Source organism: Pteropus alecto, unplaced genomic scaffold (assembly GCF_000325575.1).
Source record: "Pteropus alecto unplaced genomic scaffold, ASM32557v1 scaffold194, whole genome shotgun sequence".
Lineage (NCBI taxonomy): Eukaryota > Metazoa > Chordata > Mammalia > Chiroptera > Pteropodidae > Pteropus > Pteropus alecto.
The window spans coordinates 2367855-2386854 of NW_006436281.1; the positions used below are offsets into that span (position 1 = coordinate 2367855).

At 47.0% G+C, this 19000-nt stretch overlaps 1 protein-coding gene, 1 long non-coding RNA gene and 1 pseudogene across 2 annotated transcripts in view; 2 read left to right on the plus strand and 1 right to left on the minus strand.

The window, feature by feature from the left end:
- The window catches only part of SAE1 (SUMO1 activating enzyme subunit 1), a 54649-nt gene continuing 35649 nt past the window's right edge, over positions 1 to 19000 (plus strand). Inside the window, exons 1-5 of the mRNA XM_006911829.3 lie at positions 1 to 153; positions 9442 to 9553; positions 13754 to 13927; positions 15956 to 16098; positions 17302 to 17401. Coding sequence (XP_006911891.1) covers positions 56 to 153; positions 9442 to 9553; positions 13754 to 13927; positions 15956 to 16098; positions 17302 to 17401 — 627 coding nt within the window. The 5' untranslated portion in view covers positions 1 to 55. The remainder of the gene's footprint in view (positions 154 to 9441; positions 9554 to 13753; positions 13928 to 15955; positions 16099 to 17301; positions 17402 to 19000) is intronic.
- LOC112479662 lies at positions 565 to 4779 on the plus strand. Its single transcript, XR_003046268.1, has 2 exons — positions 565 to 2711; positions 4158 to 4779. It is a non-coding gene; the product is annotated as an uncharacterized LOC112479662 (long non-coding RNA).
- LOC112479699 lies at positions 8196 to 8314 on the minus strand (annotated as a pseudogene).

Below are 19000 nucleotides of genomic sequence, written 5' to 3' on the forward strand. Positions count from 1 at the left end.
CCGGTGGGTGGTTGGCGTGGGCAGAACCCGAGCGTAGGCAGCGAGAACCGGCGCCATGGTGGAGAAAGAGGAGGCCGGCGGCGGGATCAGCGAGGAGGAGGCGGCGCAGTATGACCGGCAGATCCGTCTCTGGGGCTTGGAGGCCCAGAAACGGTCAGGGCCAGCGGCAGCTCGTTGGGCTGCGGGTCTGGGGGTGGGGCGTCCGGCCCGAGGCGTTCGCGGCCCTCGGGGAGCGGGGTGGGAGGGGGCTCTAATTTGAAGAGATGAGGCGGGAATTCTGTACCCGGGGATGGTAGCCCGCCTGCGAGGATCGGAAAGGTTGACTTGGGATGTTTCTGGAAGGTACGGCTAGCGGGGACATCCACGGGTGGTGAGAGGGCCGCCCTGAGTGTTTGGAGGCCACTGGGAGGAGGTGGGGGAGCCCTAAGGGATCGAGAGGATTCCAGCTCGGACTCAGAACCTCGAAAGGGGTGATGGTGGGGTTTCGGTCGGGAGTGGGGGCTTAGGGGATAGAAGGGGCCGGGAATGCCTGGTAAGGATGAGGCGGGGGTGGGGCGGGGCGTAGTTCATTCATTCCTAGATAGTGGGGACCTGTTCTCTGCTGGATGCTGGGGAGACTGCCAAACGAAACAGGCGAGCTTACATTCTCGTGGCTTCTAAGGGGAGGGCCAGTCTGAAAGAATGAGGGTTTTTGAGGAGTTTGGGGGCAAGTAATATCTTGCAGGGGTCTTGAGAGTCTCCCAGAGTCTAGGGGTCTTGGAGGTGCCTGACGGATGTGCTGTGTCTAGGTATGGGGGTGTGTCCAGAGAGGACAGGACCCTAAGATTGGGCATACCTGAGGTATTGAGGAATAGTTATCGGAGGGGACGAGGTCTTTGAGAGAGGCGATTGATTTGATCAAGTATTTATCGAACACCTTTTCCAGGCACAGAGCATACATTTCTGAACCAAACAGACTCCTTGCTCACACGGAACTTACATTCTAGTGTTGGAGACAAACATAAATAATAAAATGTTAAGTAATGCAAGCGCAGGAGATAAAAAAGCAGGACAAGAAGGTCCATAAAGGATGGCGAAGTAGAGAGCTATTTGATAGGGTGGCCAGGGAAGGCTCTTGAGAGAAACGGTGGCTGGAACCAAAGGAGTCGAGTAGCTTTTTTAGTTTTTACTCTAAGTGTGCTGGGAAACCTGTCGGAGAGTTTTGAGTAGGAGTAACATGATATGATTTGTGTTTTAAAAAGATCACTCGCTGTGCGGAGAGTAGGTTGAAGTGGGCAGAAGTGGAAATAAGGATTCCAGTTACGAGACTGCCATGGTAATTACTGCAGTAGTCCACTTGAGACATCAGTAATGGGGCTTGGGACTCTAAAGAAGGCGTCAGATATTTATTCTGGATATATTTTAAAGGGTGAGGGGACAGGTATGAGAGGGAGACCTCCAGGATGGCTGAGACTGGGCCTGAAGACATAGGGGAGGTTGATTTTAGGGACTGCCATTTGAAGGATTGGAGTGTTCGGAGGTCCTAAGTATACTAGAAAGGTTGATCTAAGGAGTTGTGGGCAGAAGGTAGTTTTCTTTGAGATGGAGTGAGATTGGTGAGGGTTGAACTGGAATGTAGTAAGGGAACTGTTACAGGGATAGGAATGCTTTATCAGAGGAGCGATAGAGAATGGATGGGGGCTTCTGAGGAGGGGCAGATCAAAGGCAGGGTTTGGAATTCTTGGGAGGCTGGAGTTACTCTGAGAGTGGAGATGTGATGAACTCGGAGAACCTGGGAGGGAAGGAAGGGGTGATCTGTAATTTGGAATCTGTATTTGTAGATAGTCTTACAGAGTTTTAGTGCTCTCGTGGCTGTTTTTCAACTGAGTCTCCCAGCAGCTCTCTGGGTAGGAAGGGCAGTGATTCCCTCCCCTGTGTAGAGAGGAAGGGGGCTCTACAAAGCAGATCGACTTGCCTCTAAGGGAACTTCAGGAGCGATAGACCTCCGGGGGCTGGGGTTCCTTTGTGAAATGGAAGGCGGCAGACTGCATTCTGGCTACAGCTTTGCCTCTGATGGTGATGTTGGACCCAGGTTGTCTGAGAACTAGAAGGGAGAGTGAGTACCATTAAAATAGGCCTTCCTAGGGAACTCATACAGTCTAGAGGTTAAATACTGGGCTGTATCTCTCATACAGTGTTTTAAATTAGTTGCCAGCATTTACAGGTCTAGAGAATTGGCCAAATTTGGGACAATTTGGGCATCAGAAAGAATAAAATCAACTTTAATAATTTTTTTTTGTAACACCTACAGCACCTGGTATTCCTAAGTGGTCTCCCATCCGAGTACTAACCAGGACCAACCCTGCTTATATTTAATAATATTTTGTAACTTAGAATCCGTAAAGCCAAGCTAATATTCAAACGAGAAATAACTTGTTTGTCTCTTTCGGAGGTTGATTATTAATAATGTGCCTTCTGATGTGGTGAAATGAGAACCTTAGTGCATCATCTTTGAAGTTTTCCTGTTGAATATCTTTGAATCTTGTCATGCTTTTAGAGAACAGAGGAACAAATTAAAGGACACCATTGGGGTAACGATAAGACAGACATCCAGAATGTGGAGCTTTTTACACGACAGCTGCATTGGTTCTATTCCAAAAGTCAATGTCATGGAAAAAAAACAAGTGAAAGGACCGTCCTAGATTTAGTAAAGAGGTGGGGACAAATGCAAGGTGTGAACCTCGACTGGATCTTGGTTGAAAAAAGAACTTGTATGAAACATCTTTTAGACAGGGGAAATATGAACATTCAGTCCTCTATCAGATGATATTTGGCCATTTTCTAGATAATAGTACGGTTAAAAAGAGAATGTCATTTTTGGAGAAGCACGCTAAAGGCGTGAAATGCCATGGTGTAGGTCGCATATGGGTAAAGCCAATAGGGCAAATGTTATCTATTCTCTCTACTTTTCTGTATGTTTGAAATTGTTTATAATGAGAAGTATGTGTGTCGGGAGGAAATGTCCCCTCCCCCTAATCCCCCAACTGGAGGTTTCACGTAGAGTTTCTGATTTCTGTCTTTTGAAAAATAGAAAGGTCAGACAATCCTGCCTCGAATGGAGCTAAGTAGAGGCCTCCTCTCTTACACAGAACGTGGGGCCTCTACTTCGCCGTCATCTCCATCAGCTCAGTCTCAGGCACTGATGTAATTGCCTGGCCCCTGTGAGCATGTGAGTTCACATTTCTTGCTGTGGTGCGTAGCCTGTTTCTTGGATGAGGTTCAGAGAAGAGTGCCAGCTCCCAAGGTCGCACACCAAGTAAATAGGAGTAGCATTGGGATCGTAGTTACTACCTTCAGGTTCCCTGCCTTTTCCACGACAGCTCATTTTCCACCATGGGGCTCATTCTTTAAGTCAGATGAACGTAGAGGCTGGCGCTGAAGCTGGCAGCCATGTACGTTCTCGGAATGTGCGCCTTAGCAGTTTTTCCCCGGGCTTTTCATAGCAGAGTGCGTCTAATTTTTCTCCTTCTGCTCAATGATGATTTATCCCCACATCTAAGAGAGGAAGGGGGGTGGTGACTGGAGAGAGGGAGGTAGATTATAAGCTCCATGAGGACAAGCAGTTTAGAAAAGTCCAGTCATTCCGATGTGGGTTTTGACTGGTCTCCCTTAAATTTCCAGGGCTTGCAAGTGTGTAGACATTTAGGTATTTGTCGAGTGAATGAAATGCACATTGCAAAGACCTAGGAAGTCAGAAAACCTGGGTTCAGCTCCCAGCTTTACTGACTAGTTCTCTGCTCTTGGACGAGTCACACAGTTTCTTGGCTTTAGGTTCTACATCTGCAAAAAGGGGTGAGTGTGACAAAATCTGTAAGGACTCTATCCAGCTCCAAAATTTTGACTTGACAAAAAAGGGACCACACAAACGTCCCTGTTTTCAAGCACTCATTGCCCAGCACTGCTGGCTTGTTCACAGGAACCTCGGTTGGTTCCGTAGGCACGTATTTGTCATTGAAGTGAGTGAGCATGTTCTGCGTGCTGGAGGCCGGTCAGTCCTGACTATTTCATATAAGGACTAACTTACTCTAGTGGTCGATAGTGGTTAGTAGTTGAGTTTGGCTCTCAGCCCCAGAACAATGTTAATTGTTTACCCTTGGATGCATTTCTTTGTGCTTCAGTTTTCTCATCAAGTGGAGGTAGTAAAATCTACAAGATTGTGGAGAACTAAACGAGACAATAATGCGAGACAATAATGTGTGTCCCTGCGTAAGCACAGAAAGGATCCCGTAAATTACAGCCGTAATCACAGAAGAGGGGAAACTAAAATGAATTAAATAAATAAAATGAATTAGCAGTTGGATGGAGCAGGATTGTAGATTTAATTGAGAAGTACTGTACTGTTAAGTGAAGAAAGAATATTTCCAGAAGAAGAAAGTTGTCAGATCTGCCAAATGCCAATGACCCCACCGATTACTCCGCTGCACAGACAGGAAGCCTAGTTCTTGGTTCATCCTGTCCCTTATGCCCACCTTCAGTCTATTGGGAAGTCCTGTCAGCTCTGCTTCGAACTTTCTCTCATCTCCCTTTCTTCATTCCTTAGTCCGAGACACACCCATCATTTCAGATCACCTCAGCAGCCTCCTCACCCATTCCCCCTGTTCCACTCGTGACTCTGTAATCTGTTCTTCACACAGCAGCCAGCCAGATTTAAATTAAAAAATCAGATCACAGTGGTCTGGCTTACAGCCCTCCGGTGATTTCCTGGTGTACTCAATAAAATCCAAAGCTGTTAAAAATCCATTGCCTTCTATGCCCTGGCTTGTCTGCATCTCCCTGGCTCGTTCATTTGGGTGTTTTGAATCTTCCTGTTCTTCAGATGGGCTGAAGCTCTCTCGTGGCCTCGAGGGCTTCATGCTCACCTTCCTTGACATAGTCTTATACCAGATTGTTGCATGATTCACTCTCCAACATCAGACTTTCAGCAGGGGTGGTTCAAATGTGAATTTGGTAGTGAGGAGTTTTTAACCATGCTTTGACTTGACTTAACTTGCAGTGTGTATAGCGAATTCAAAACCTATGATGTAAAGGCTCTGATCCCTTCCTTCCCAGAAGGTTGGAAGGTATTTATGTGACAGCAGAAATCAAAGAGAGTAAAATCAGCATGTGTTTATTTAGACCTACTGTATACCAGGCAGCGTGGGGGACACATCGAGAGGAAAATCATAGATCATAGTCAGAATTCTGAATTCTGACCCCAGCTCTGGCCAGCCGTGAGCTGTGAGAGCTCGGACACCTTTTCTGAGCCTCGGTTTTTTCCTTCCTCAGGGCAGACATGGATCCTTTCCTGGGGGGACATGATGGTCTACCCTCGGGGTCTGTGGAGCCCCTGGGACTTTCAGGAAGAGAAATTTTATGCAACGTTTAGGGCGTGTATGTTTTTTTGCCAAGAGGGTAAAATGGTGAAGAACCAGAATCAAGGTTTCATTGAGGCAGTTCCATATAATGTACCTAGCAGCCCGTGTCTGGTACTCAGTGAACCCTCTGTGGATGGTTCCTGTCATTGTTACACGTTACATCACAAAGTAATTTTACATTCATTTGTACTACCTGCGTTAATATCTGCTTTGCTTTTTTGGTAGCTGTGTGACCTTCGGCGAGTGTCTTAACGACTCTGTGCCTCAGTGTATTACTTTCCTGTTGCTGCTCTAACAGTTGCCATAACGACAGAGATGTATTCTCTTACAGTTCTGGAGGTCATGAGTCTGAAGTCAGTTTCACTGAGTTAAAGTCAAGGTGTGTGCAGGGCTGTGGTCCCTGCGTAGGCTCCAGGGAGGAATCTGTCTGCCTGGTTTTTCTGGTGTCTGAAAGCCGCCTGCATTCTTTGTTTCCTGGCCCCTTTATCTCCAAAGCCAGCAGCCTGGCATCTTCCAATCTCTTATTTCTGACTATAGCCCCTGCTTTTATTATCACAGCTTCTCTGACTCTAACCTCTTCTGCCTGCCTCTTATAAGGACCCTTATGATCGCTTCGATCCACCCAGATAATCCAGGATAATCTCCCCATCTCAAATTCCTTAGGCACACCTTTCGTCAGGTAATTAGTCACAGGTCCTGGGGGATATGGCCATTATTTTTTCTATTACATTCAGCTTTCTTATCCGTAAAATTAGAATAATAATAGTACCTGCCTCACAGTTTATACATATACATTGCTTAGAACAGTGCCCATCATACAGTAACTTTAATAAATGCTGTCATTATTACATTCTTTTAAATGGCCCTTTAGTGTTTTCCATAGTATGTGTGTGACCAGAGCTGTGTGGCCTAACGGCTGTCACTCACCAGGTGCCGACTCTGTGCCGGGCACTATTTTAAGTGCTTTTCACTGAGCCGAACCATAAGTAAGCCGTAGTCCCAGGGCCCCCAGCACGGTTAAGGGCTGACAACGTAGACACGCTCCGTGGTGATGCCACTTGAAGAAGAAACTCGCACGCGGTCAGTCTGAAAAGCTCCATGGGACACGGGTCACAGAGAAGCCACGTGGCCGCGCGCGACTTGTGTCCGAGGCGCTCGCGGAGCAGCCGCTGTGAGTTCGAGGAGAGCGTTTGCCTGAGTCTGTCGTGAGAAAGGATGAGCTGAGGGAACAGCGTTCGAGTTAGGGACAGGCTGGGCCGGGCACAGAGAGGCGGGTGTGCATTCTGGGCGTGTGGGGTGTCGCGATTGAAAGTCTGGCAGTGGTGGCGGGTGAGGCTGGGGAAGGAGGAGGGAGCTGGTACTGATTGGCTTTAAACGCCATTTTAGATTGAGATTTTTTTTCCCTGTCAGATATTTTTGAAAATCAGAATGAAACCTGTCACTGAGCCATTTGATAAGGAAATGGGGATTGAGAAGTTCAATAACTTAAGTAACATACCGAATGTGTTACATGCTAGGGATTAGGCCAGATGGCTTTACACACACGTTTATCAAGTCGGCAAGGGGACTGAATGACTTTCCAGGTGAATAAACTGAAGTTCAGAGAGATTTGCAGCTCGTTCGGGTCACCCAGGCAGGAAGTGGCAGAGCCAGAATTCAAACCCAAGTCATCAGGCCTAGAGGGCGTGAGTGATGGCAGTGCCCATTCCTGAAGGAACATCAGAGGACAGCCTGTGGAGTCCGTGGCTTTGGACTTGGAGATTAGGAAGCCATTGGGGACCATTGAAGATGCGGATGCCTAGAGAGCTGGGCCATTCTGGTTGCATCCTGGAGGTGCCGAGCAGCCAGACAGGAGAAATCCAGCCTCTCTGATGGAGAGGGAAGGTGGAACCTGGACTCTAGATGCGGCAGTGTCGGGCCGGGGGTGGGGGGGTGTCAACTCAGCGCAGCAGAGACCTGCAAGTACAGCTAAATGTAAGATGCGTGCGACCTTTCGGTGCCACAGGTTTGATGTGTGCACTGGATTCTGTTTGGAAATGTGGCTTTTTACGTGTGCTGATTCTCAGGGATGAGACCCTGGAAAGCCGAGCAGCTTTCCTCCCTCCCTCACCCGCTGGTGCATCTCTGGGAAGAGACCTGCTTGTTGCTGACATCTCTGTTATTTACCTTGCTCGTGTCTGTAAGCCCTTGTCCCAGCCTCCTGTTCTGGCGAGGTGGAATTGTCTCGCGTCTGTTAGCCTGTGGTTGGCAGTGGAAGGACTCATAGAAGAAAAGCAGTGATGGAGGAGCCGAGACGCAGACATAGACCTTCGCGGAAAGTATTGTCAGTATTCTCTCCCTCCCTTCATTTTACCCTTTGGTCCTATCAGTGAAGGAAATCCAAAATCTGCCAGCATCCAGAATCAGCACAGGACTCTACTTTAATCATCAGCCACCATTCGCATTAAAGACTTCTGGTCTAATGACGTGCAGGTGTCCAGAATTGTTAGAACCATTTTGGGGAAGAGTTTCTGCTTGATCTCCCCAATACTGGTACTTGTTGAGGACTGATTCATTTCAGAAGTTAAGAGCGAACTCATTGGCCAGCAGAACTTGAACTTACGTGAGCCTGTTCTTAGTTCTTACCAGTCCTTTCCAGTGTGAATAATCATACGTTTGCTGCAGAAATATTAATGAGTTTCATTGTAGGATGCTGCCTAAGATCCTGATGGGGTTGTTTCATAATATATGACGTAAACTTTTTTTTATGACAGTGGACAAGCACTTCGTTCTTTTATTTTATATTTATTTCTTTTTTTTTAACGCCTACAGCACCCTATATTCCAAGGTGGTCTCCCATCCAAGTACTAACCAGGCCCGACCCTGCTTAGCTTCTGAGATCAGATGAGATCAGACACATTCAGGGTGGTATGGCGGTAAAAAGTTTTTTCAATTACAGTCGACATACAATATTATATTAATTTCAGGTATACAACATAGTGACTAGAAATTTCTCTACCTTATGAAGTGATCACCCTGATAAGTCTAGCCCCCATATGACACCATGCTCTCTATTCCTTTTTCAAATCTTAAAAATCCAGATTCTGAATCAATTCTGGTTCAAGGGATTTTAAATGAGATCTCATGGACCCGTGCTGCCCCCCACTGACCAAGAGTTAAATGCAGACTCCTTGGGGTAACCCAGCCTCTGACTATCTTGTTGGCATCATCTTCTGTCACTTTACAGTTAGAACGATCCACATATGTCCCACATACACCCTATTTCATGCTGCCACATTTTTGCTTGTGTGTTCTAGCCTGAATAGTACGCTTCGCACATCCTCTTCTGTCATACTCGTGCACCCCACCATCCTCTCACCTGAACTGTGATACTCGTCCCCTTCAAACCCCTCTGCCCCCTGGGCCGTCCATCAGGCTTAGGGTAAAATCCAGAATCCTTATAAATCCTGTAAGCGCCTTCGTGATGCAGCCCCTGGTTCTGTCTGCAACCTCACTCTCTGCCTTTCGTCCCTCCGCTCAAGTGCGAAAGCCTGCAACAGGATTCCTGAAACGTGCCAGGAATCCTGTCGCAGGCTTTCGCACTTGCTGTTTTCTCTGCCCAGAGTGCTCTTCTCTCCCAAATACCTGTTCATCCTTTATTTTGTTTTAATTTGTGCTCGGCACCGCAGAAGGCCTTCATGATGAGTCTGACTTGAAGTAGCATCCTCCATCAGTCTCGATCCATCATGTTGCTTGATTTTCATCACTTTTTGACATCTTATTTATTTGTCTCTTTCACACAATATAAGCTCCGGAAGTGCAGGGATTATGTCTTATTGTCGTATTTCAATGAATAAGACGCACCTTAGAGAGAGAAGTGCCTGGCACAGGTATTTGTTGAATGAATTGTTCTCTGCAGGATGGATTGGAACGTCTCTCCTAGTTTTGAGGCCGTGATGCTTCACTGCATTTAGTTAAAACTCAAATTATTGCCCCGTCGTTTTGTTGTTCAGTGATGGGGCCAGCTCTACTGTTCTCTGTCACCTGGTTAACAGTGTCTGCCTTACAGGCTGCGGGCCTCCCGGGTGCTTCTCGTTGGCATGAAAGGACTTGGGGCTGAAATTGCCAAGAATCTCATCCTAGCGGGAGTGAAAGGACTGACCATGCTGGATCACGAACAGGTGAGCTGTGCTTCGCGGCGTCCCCTCTTCAGTGCAAGCGCTTGGAGGTTTGGGGAGTCCCTGCTTTCCCCTTGAGGACTGTGGAAGGGGGGCCGGTGTTCGTGGAACTGTAGCCTTTGGAGAGTAAAAGCGAGCACCAGGTTTGAATTCAGCTTCACCCCATCCTAAGTAGTCAACCCGTGGAGACTCCTGTCTCCTTGCTGAGCCTGAGGGATGGAGCTGTGGCTTTCCAATTCATGGGAATAAATCACCTGAATAACTAATTAAAAATCAGAATTGCCTATGGGCTTCGTCATGGTACAGCCTTCACCAACCCCCCCCTCGCCCCCCCGCAATGATTCTGCTTTAGAGGGTCTCAGATCGGGTCAGGACTATATACATTTAAAAGGTATCAATTCAGTTAAACAAAAAATAATTTAAACAGTGAAGGTACCCGAGGAGGTCTCGGTGCAGATGGCTTGCAGACGGCACCAGGACTATATACATTTAAAAGGTATCAATTCAATTAAAAAATAATTTAAACAGTGAAGGTACCCAAGGAGGTCTCGGTGCAGATGGCTTGCAGACGGCACTGTGGAAAACACTGGGTCAGAGAGAATAAATGCGGACTGCTTAGCACAGCGCTTGCACGTAACAAGTATCCAATAATTAATAATTGTTGTATGATGTAATCTTATTTAACTGGTAATATAATAATAGAGCCCAACTCCAACATTGCTTTCTGACCTGTTTTTTCACTGAGGTGGGAATAATGGCTGCTTTCCCTGCACTCACGCCTCAGCGACATTTTAGGTTTCATAGGACATATCAGATATATACAAAAGTAGAACATTTGACACCCATCTACATGGCTTCTACAGATACCAATATTTTGCTGATTTTTAACAATTTTATCCTTTCTCTATGTTTGGACAGTATTTTAGGTAAAATACTTTCAAAGATTGTGTTGTCACATGACATAATTTGTCTTTTTTTCCTTTTAGGCAATGAACAGGAGCTCTGTCTCACGCTAAGTAACTAGCACATAGCGTGAGGTGTAGGCTCTGGACAAAAGTCAAGGTTAATGACATTTTTAAAAGCTCACCTTGTTCTGGGTTTCAGAAAAAGAATACCCGGAATTGCTGATTTTTAAAAATTCTGCAATATGAAGAGAAACGTGGGTTGGTTCACTTAATATCACAAATTGAGTTTTGATGTGAATTCAGAGCCTTTTAAGGGAAGAGAATTCCTGCGAGCCGGCTGCCAGGTTATTAACGGTCTGAGCTCGGGCTGCTTGGACATCTCGCCGGCCATAGAGCCCCCTAGAGGCAGGAGCATCCCATCCACGAGAAGGATGCGTTCACAGTGTAGACCCCAGGACGGGTGGTTCTTAAACTTCGACACCTCGCTGCAGAAAAATGGAGCCACACGGGAAGGACGCGTGCCTTGTCTGGGTGGGAACGATGACAGACACCGAGGGCCGTGCACAGCAGTCCTGTCACTGCCTCAGCCCAGTGGCAGGCGCCACCTAGCGTTGGTGCGAACAGGCAGATCATCATCCCTTATCTCTTCTGCCTGCCTTCCACTGCAAGGCCCAACTCCTCTTCCTGGTTTTCAGGGCCTCACACAGAGGTTCCCAGTCCTGTCTGTGCTTTAGAGTATTTGGGGAGTTTTTAAAAATGAAAGTACCCCAGGTGAGAGAATCAATCCGGGAGGGCTGAGAACCACCGGCTTCGTATAAGTTCCCCGTCAATTCAGCCCTATTTCCATCTCGTAAGTGTAACTGTTTGTGAGTTAACGGTGTGGTTGGCTGTGTGGTTGGTCTGCCCTCTGCAGTTTGCTCGTGCTCTGTCCCCAGCTGGGAACGCCGGGGAGACGGCGCTGCCTGCCACAGAACATGCCGCAGACACCTCAGAGTCTGTGACTTCAGCTGGGCAAGGGGTTTAGCCTTTCAGAGACTCGTGCCGCTCATCCAAAGTGAGGGTGTCAGTTTCTGCCCATAGAGTTCTTTATTTTGTTTCTATCAGCAAGCAGCTAAGAGCATCTGCTGGTCGTACTCCAGATGCTGGTGATACAAAGATGCACAGCATTGGGATCCCATTGTTAGGTTTTTCCCAGAAATCACGGTGGACTCCATGACTTAGGTCGCGGTAGGGGAACTTGAAAGTCTTCCTGGAGTTCTAATCTGAGCTCAGTCTGAAAGAACGAGTAAGAAGTTTTTCAAACCGAGGGGCTGTGTTTCAGGCAGGGACCATTAGCAGTGGCACAAAACAGCACGGTAGAAATTGACATGAAAAGCAGTTCAGTGCTTTTAGAGTGTGAAGCCCAACGCGGCGGGGGTGGAAGCAGGTTGCAGGTAAGGACGGTGTCGTGAAGAGCCTGCTAGCAGGCCCTGCCGTAAGCGTTTACTTAACTCTCTGGGTGGCGAGGAGTCATCGAGTTTCCAGTGGGAGCGGTGACCCGGGTGGCTTTGGGCTTTTAGGTAGATCAGCGATTACTGTACAAACTGTGGTTGGCACAAGACACAGGGTAGACCACTTAGAAGGCCTCTTTAGTTTCGGTGAGAGATGGCAAGGATCTGAGTAATGGTCCTGGGGATGGGGCAGGAAGCACATAGATGAGAAAAACGGGAGGTAGAATTGTTAGGATCGTGTTTGGGGGTGTAGGAAAAGCAAGCACTGACTAGAGCAGGGACAGTAGGGACACTGCTCTGAGAGCTGTGGCTGTGTTACCTCGTTTGGTCCTCACCTCGGCTCTGATGTGTAGGGATTATCATCCTTCCCTATTCTACGGCTAAGATGGCTGAGAAAAAGGAAGCGAAGTACTGGCCCACTCAAGGTCACAGTCCTTAACGATAGGCCATGGCCCATTCAGTCCGACTCCTGACAGCCCGTTCTCCTAGCCACCTTAATAGGTGGCTGCTGTCAGGGAACTATCAATGATATAAAGACCAGGTTTCGGGTTCGGGTGACACAATGGTGGTTGGCAGGCTTGTCAACAGGGACAACAAGTACAGGAGTTAAAGGGCCTGTGGGACATCTAGGAAGAAGCATTTGGTGGGCGGTTAGGACTCAGATCAGGAAGAAATCTGCCAGCGGTTTGAGAAACAGCAGATTTTGGTAGAAACTGAGATGCATTGAGTCAGTTTACGGAGCTCTACAGAGAAAAGATGAATGATTCTGAGATGGAATCTTGGGAACAGTCACACCTAAGAGGACCCGTAGAGGGATGGGACTAGCGAGGGAGAAGGAGAGCGAGGCTCAGAGAGGCCAGGGAGCAGAGTACAGATAGGAATAATTGGCACTGCTGGAGTGATTAGTAAGTGCATTATTTTTATTAATGTCTGTGTTTTAGATGTGATTCCTTCATGCTCGCTTAAGGTCACACATAAGTGGTTGAACCAGGCTTCGAATCAAAGATTTGAATTCTACCTGAATTATGCCAGAGCTTCTCTCTTAATCACTGCGGTGTACAGCGTCTCGGTATATAGTAAGATCCCTGAAGAAGCGGGATGGCATGGATCAAGGATGCTGTTAGAGGGTTGGCCTCCAATGGGAGGAGGACCAGTTCGATTTCTTGGAGGAAAGATAGCAGGGGAGAGCGTGCTGTGGGTAGTTGGCAGCGGGAGAGGTGGGGAGGGTACCTCTGGTGAACCCAGTCTTAGTGAAGATGGCAAGCTCATATCTAGAGATAAAGGGTTGAGTTAGATTTTTGAAGTGGGAAGAAATGCTGTGTGGACAGCATGGAGTCTGATCCTGCTCGGGACTGTGGAGGGATTAGAGTATCTGTCTCTGAGGCTCTCTGGGATATCTAGCCTTATGGGTGAATCATCCCTGTGCTCCAGCCCCCATTCATCTCTCCTCTCTGAGTTTTAATTGAAATTAAGAGTTTCAAGCATGCCTGATTATGTCTGAATTTTGCCATTTTGTTAAGCAGCTAGGAACATAAATAGAAGACAACACGGCCTTCTCTGTTTAGTGAATTTTCTTTATAAACACAAGGGGGTGCTCTTTCACTGTCATCGCCCAGTACAAAGTTCTGCTTTACAGCCTGGGAAGGAAGGAGTAGGGGTGTAGGGGTTTGCATTAGGCAGATTCCCACAGGAACAGTAATGTAAATTAGGTGGTAGGTCTTTTAGTTATCCTTTAAAATGGAAAAGTTCACTGTCTTTGAGATTTTTTTTCCCTAAAATTCAAATATTTTTTGAAACATTCTCCCTAGGTATCTCCGGAAGACCCCGGAGCTCAGTTCCTGATCCGTACTGGGTCTGTTGGCCGAAACAGGGCTGAAGCCTCTCTGGAGCGAGCCCAGAACCTCAACCCCATGGTGGATGTGAAGGTGGACACTGAGAATATAGAGAAGAAACCTGAATCCTTTTTCACTCAGTTCGATGCTGTAAGTTTCATAGAGAGTGTGTAGCGTGTTGCGGGGATTGAGCTGATGAAGGCACTCGTTGTGTGTATACTGGGCACACAAGAGCATTAGAATCTCGAATGCGGAGCCTTTTCCCAAGTATATAAAGTGTTGTGTTCTCTAGGTTTGGTATGTTGCCTTAGTAGATCGGATGCGTCGGAAGGTGGGTTCAGTATGCCGAATCTGCTGTTGCTGTGAGTTGCTGTTGGTTGGTTTCTTCTTTGGGCCTATGTCCCCTGGACTGGGTTTCACCACTGGCGTCCGTCTTTCCAGAATCTTTTGCACGTAGTTTTGATACATTTTATTGCAAATGTTTTCTCCCTAAAGCTTAACAAGTCGGTGATTAATTTTTGTAGCAGTCTTTTTTGTTGTTGTTGTTGTTGTTACAAATATCACACTACAGATTGTGTTTTGTCTTTTAAAAAGAGCACACCTGATCTCGGTCTGTCCCTTTCACATAGCTACTTTGACCATGGGTAACTAGACAGAATGACTGGAGTCATAAGCCAGAAGAGGCATAGCCAGCCTCATTTGGTTTCACTACCCAGTCTGTGCAGAGGTGAAAGCATACGTTAAGTTCTGTTTCAGTGTCTGTGACCTTTCAGACATGGCTCCCTGTACTCTGGGAAAAGCTTAACACGCGTTGGATAACCGTCAAGTGGTCGCAGATGGTCTACTTGTTTTTTAAATGGAAAGCCCATTACACGATAGTTAAGCATTTGGGTTGCGTAGATTTTTCACACCGTTATATTTCACATACACATCCGTTCAAATATGGACTTAGAATGAGGGATCGTCTGTGCATTTTGTCCTATTTTTCTTTTTCTCTTTGATTCATTGTTTTGTAACTCCAGATAGTGGAACATTTTCTCTTTGGACAGAAGTCTTCCCTTCATGTTTTTACCCATAGTAACCACATTTGGTTTATGTCTTGAACGTCTAGCAGGTAGAGAGGAGCTTTGTTAGAATTGAAGCGCGGGGCCAGTCGCTCGTGTGACACCCATGTGCGTCTGACAGTCACTCGACTCCGCGGGCTTCTGTTTGGTCAGTTGATTGCATGTTCAACTGTGACTGTCTTACCTTCGAGATGTGACTTTTCACCTTGGGAGGCTGTGTCCCTTGAACGACACCAGAGGCACGCATTTCTGAGTGTTACTTCAGTGTCTGGGCTGCCAGATGAGAGCAGGGAGGCTCTATCGACTGAAAATATCGTCGTGTAAGTTCTTCTTCAACTTCCTATGTTCAGAAGAGAATATGGGCAATTTAGAAATCGCCTTCTTGGCCCTGATCCCAAAATTTCTCTCGAAAGATCGTTTTTATGCAATAAAATTTAGCCATTTCCAGTACCTCGGCATATCGGAGCAGAATCTAGAAGCCTCCGAGCAACATCGATAATCCCACGGAGGGAGCCACTGGCTCGTTGTCTGCAGCTGAAGGAAGGGCACATGGTCTGTACCCCTTTCGTCCTTAAATTCAGATAAAGTTTCACATCGAAAACTGGAAAAATAGTCTCAATGGGACTTGTTTATCTTCTTTATCTTAACATATCAATCAAAAGAAGGGGGAAAAATGCCCTTGTATTTAAACATGACCTTTGGGTCAATTTAAAAAACTAGTTTGGCTTCTCACTGTAGCTTATTCAGATTTTAATAGACTTAATCATTTAAAAACAACTTATACCAGGTTATTCCTGTCTTTTTCCTTTTCCTGAAAACTGAAACGTGGTTTATATACATACATGGATCAGGGGAAACAAATTCATTGAATGGCTTTTACTTTCTATTTAAACATGTTTTGGAAAGGGACAGTCTCTTGATTTACATTTTCTACCCTGAAACCTACAACTTCTCTTTTGTCTTTTAACCGTAGGGTCCAAAGAACCTGTTGTACCAGTTTGACGCTGGCGCTAGACATGCCCAGAGAGACCGCTGGTTAGGATGTGTTCAGACATCAGGGCGGTGACTCACAGTCTGCAGAACTGACACCCAGCCGGTTCCTTTCTTTCCGCAGGTGTGCCTGACCTGCTGCTCCAGGGATGTCATAGTTAAAGTGGACCAGATCTGTCACAGAAACAGCATCAAGTTCTTCACAGGAGATGTTTTTGGCTACCATGGATACACATTTGCCAACCTGGGAGAGCATGAATTTGTAGAGTGAGTGTTGGCAGAGGAGGAGGGAACAGCAGTGTCAGAATGTAGTTTTATTCACTGAACCATTTAAGGGAAGTATTTTACTGTGATACTTAGAGCATTGGGAAACCAAATCGTTAACAGCTTGTGATACATAGGTCGTGTGCTCGGAATTGTGGGGGATGTGGCCCTTGCCTTCCAAACTGATGGGCTGACCTGAAGTACGAAGAGAGCAGAGCTCCAGGTGGTCACCATGCAGCACCTGGGAACCTGATTGGTCCAGGCTTCAGGGCCCCAGGCACATGTGCTTGGACTGTAACCACTGGTTGCCCAATGTGAGTTTGCGTGTTTTCACGTTGAGAGATAGTAACACGAGTACGAAATAGTTAGATGGGCAGCCGGTGGCACGCTCAGCCAGCGTCTAGCCCGGAAAATCTCCGAGGTCCAGACACTGCTCTGGCGTAGCAGAGACCCCCTCCTCTCATCTTGAACGTCATGGTTGCCGACCGGGGCGGTTCTCACGTGATGGGACCTGCAGTGTTTTGAACTAGTAGCTTCTGGATGAATGATGAAAGGCGATGCCAGTATCGTAAAACTATGCGAGTTGGGTCTTGGCTGTAGCTTTTTGACCACCGTCCCCCCTTTTCCCCACGAGAGGTGAGGAGACCCTACTGGGTGGCAAGTGAAGCTTCCTACCAGGAGTCAGAGAATGGCTTTCTCCAGTTCAGCTTATCAGAGGAGTCACTGAAATTTCTCTGGCCTGCAAGTTCCTTGCCTGTAAAATTGAGATGAAGAAAGGACAAGCGTCTTCAAGATCTCACAACTAGCGTTTTATGGCTTTGGGAACATTAGAAGTGAGCGAAGAAGACATGCTAGAGAAAAGCAGTCCGGGTGATTTTAACGGGAGCTCACCCCGTGGCACGGGGGAGAAATCCACTTTGGCTGTTTATTTGATGATTCAGGTGGAACGTCCATAAAGTTTATTGAGAGCTTAAGCAATATATGTTATTCTCCTTGGAAGAATCCTGTCAGGGGGTGCTGCTCCCCCATGGCGGGTAACTGGCTTGTCAGTAACCAGTGGCCGAGCTGGGATTTGAATCCAGGTCTGTCTGACTCCAAAGCTTTTGGCTCTTAATCACCATCCTGTTCTGTGAGCCGCCGATGTTTTTTGTTTTAATGGTGGGATTCCTAGGGTAGAACTGGATTCTCTCCCTTGTCACCCTCTAGGGAGAAAACCAAAATTGCCAAAGTGAGCCAGGGAGTGGAGGATGGACCTGATACCAAGAGAGCAAAACTGGATTCCTCTGAGACAACTATGGTCAAAAAGGTATGTGTACTGTGGGGACAGGGCGGAGACCCTGGGCCTCGTAAGGGACTTTGGAGGAGGCAAGCGGGGCGGGCTTGAGGAGGGGTGGACTGGAGGGACTGGGCCAGAGCGAGTCCCACTCAGCAGCCTTGAGGGATGATGCCACGTGTTCTTTGTCAAGAGAGTAAGAAATGTAGATTTTTTTTTTTAATGTTCTGTCCCAAACTTTTTAATACTGGCAACCTGCTCAGTTTGAGTGCTGTTCCCATCAACACTGGCAGCTAAAGAGATGTCTGTAGGACTTACTTAGTCTGTGGCCCACCAGTTTGACCCCTGGCATGTGGAGTAGTGTCAGAAAGACTGTTTTTGAGCTAAGGCCATTATTTTTTTTTTTCTTAAGTCCTAAGTGGGCAGGAGATCGTTTAAACTTGAATTGCTTTTGTTTTGTTTCTTTAAAGTTGTGTTTTGTTTTCATCGAATAACCTTTCAAGAAGAAAGTCCTCAGTGTTGACACATGTTATCAGGTGTACATTTATAAGCGTATACTTAGAGTCTTCTTGGAACTGGTGCGGTAATTTAAATCCATTTTCTAGAAAGAGGTATGGGAAGGGAATCAGACGATGGTTTCCTAGTCAGTGGTGGGATCCGAGAAGGGGATCATACGGTGGGGAAAACAGGACGAAGTGGCCAGCATTGGTTTGGTTGAACTGAGAGGAAAGACGCGACCAGGCTTATATTTCCTCTTCGCTTTGTAGATTTAAATGTCGAGAAAGGAAAACAGCTGGTCCGAGCATGGAGTTAAAGTTGCTCTAAAGGGGGGATTCTGAGAGTACAGAAACCGCAAAAGAGACTGCGGAAAACCACAGAAGTGGGCCTCTTCAAGTTTCCAGCGAGGCCGTGTTGGAGACTTTTTTTCTTGCTCTTTATGTTTGCACTGGAATAGTTAGATGCTGTGCGTGTGACACAGAGGAATTATTAAGCCCTAATTTTAGTGTCTATTCACAGGACCATAATTATCCAGAGTGAACATTTGGTGTTTTGGCCAAAACTTGGGTCCTTTTCTTTCTTCCTTTTTTTCTTTCTTTTTGAGGCCCAGTCAAGCCTTATCTGAATAGCTCCGTGAGTTTGGTAGGGGGAGGTAGATTGTTAACTAACGGGGAGGAGTACAAAAGCAGCTTTGTGGGTGCTGTCAATTTATAAATCACACCCTCTTACAAGGGTGACACTTGGCCTTGGTGTGAAGGGTTTTATGGCTTAAGGGCTTCTCTGACTGAGGCCCGTCTTTCACATTCAAATAGAGTGCCTAGCTCTGTGAAGCCCTGCACAGCTGGAAGCAGCCACGGTCGGCCTGGTGGTGCCCACTGGGGCGGATCTGGAAACCTCTTTTGGGAGCCACTTTATCTAGCTATGAGGGGAATGCGGGCAGCCCGGGCAGGCTCCCTGCGGCCCTGCGTACCATTCCTGGGGCTCTTCGGTCCCAGAGCTCTTTGTGCGGCCTCTGCCTACGTGGGGCCGAATTTGAAGGTATCAAAATATTCCCCAGCTGACATTGTTAGTCAGCTGTTTCCCCTGGACAATTCAGGCTTGGATTCCAACCCGAGCCCTTGAGGTTGCGGGGCA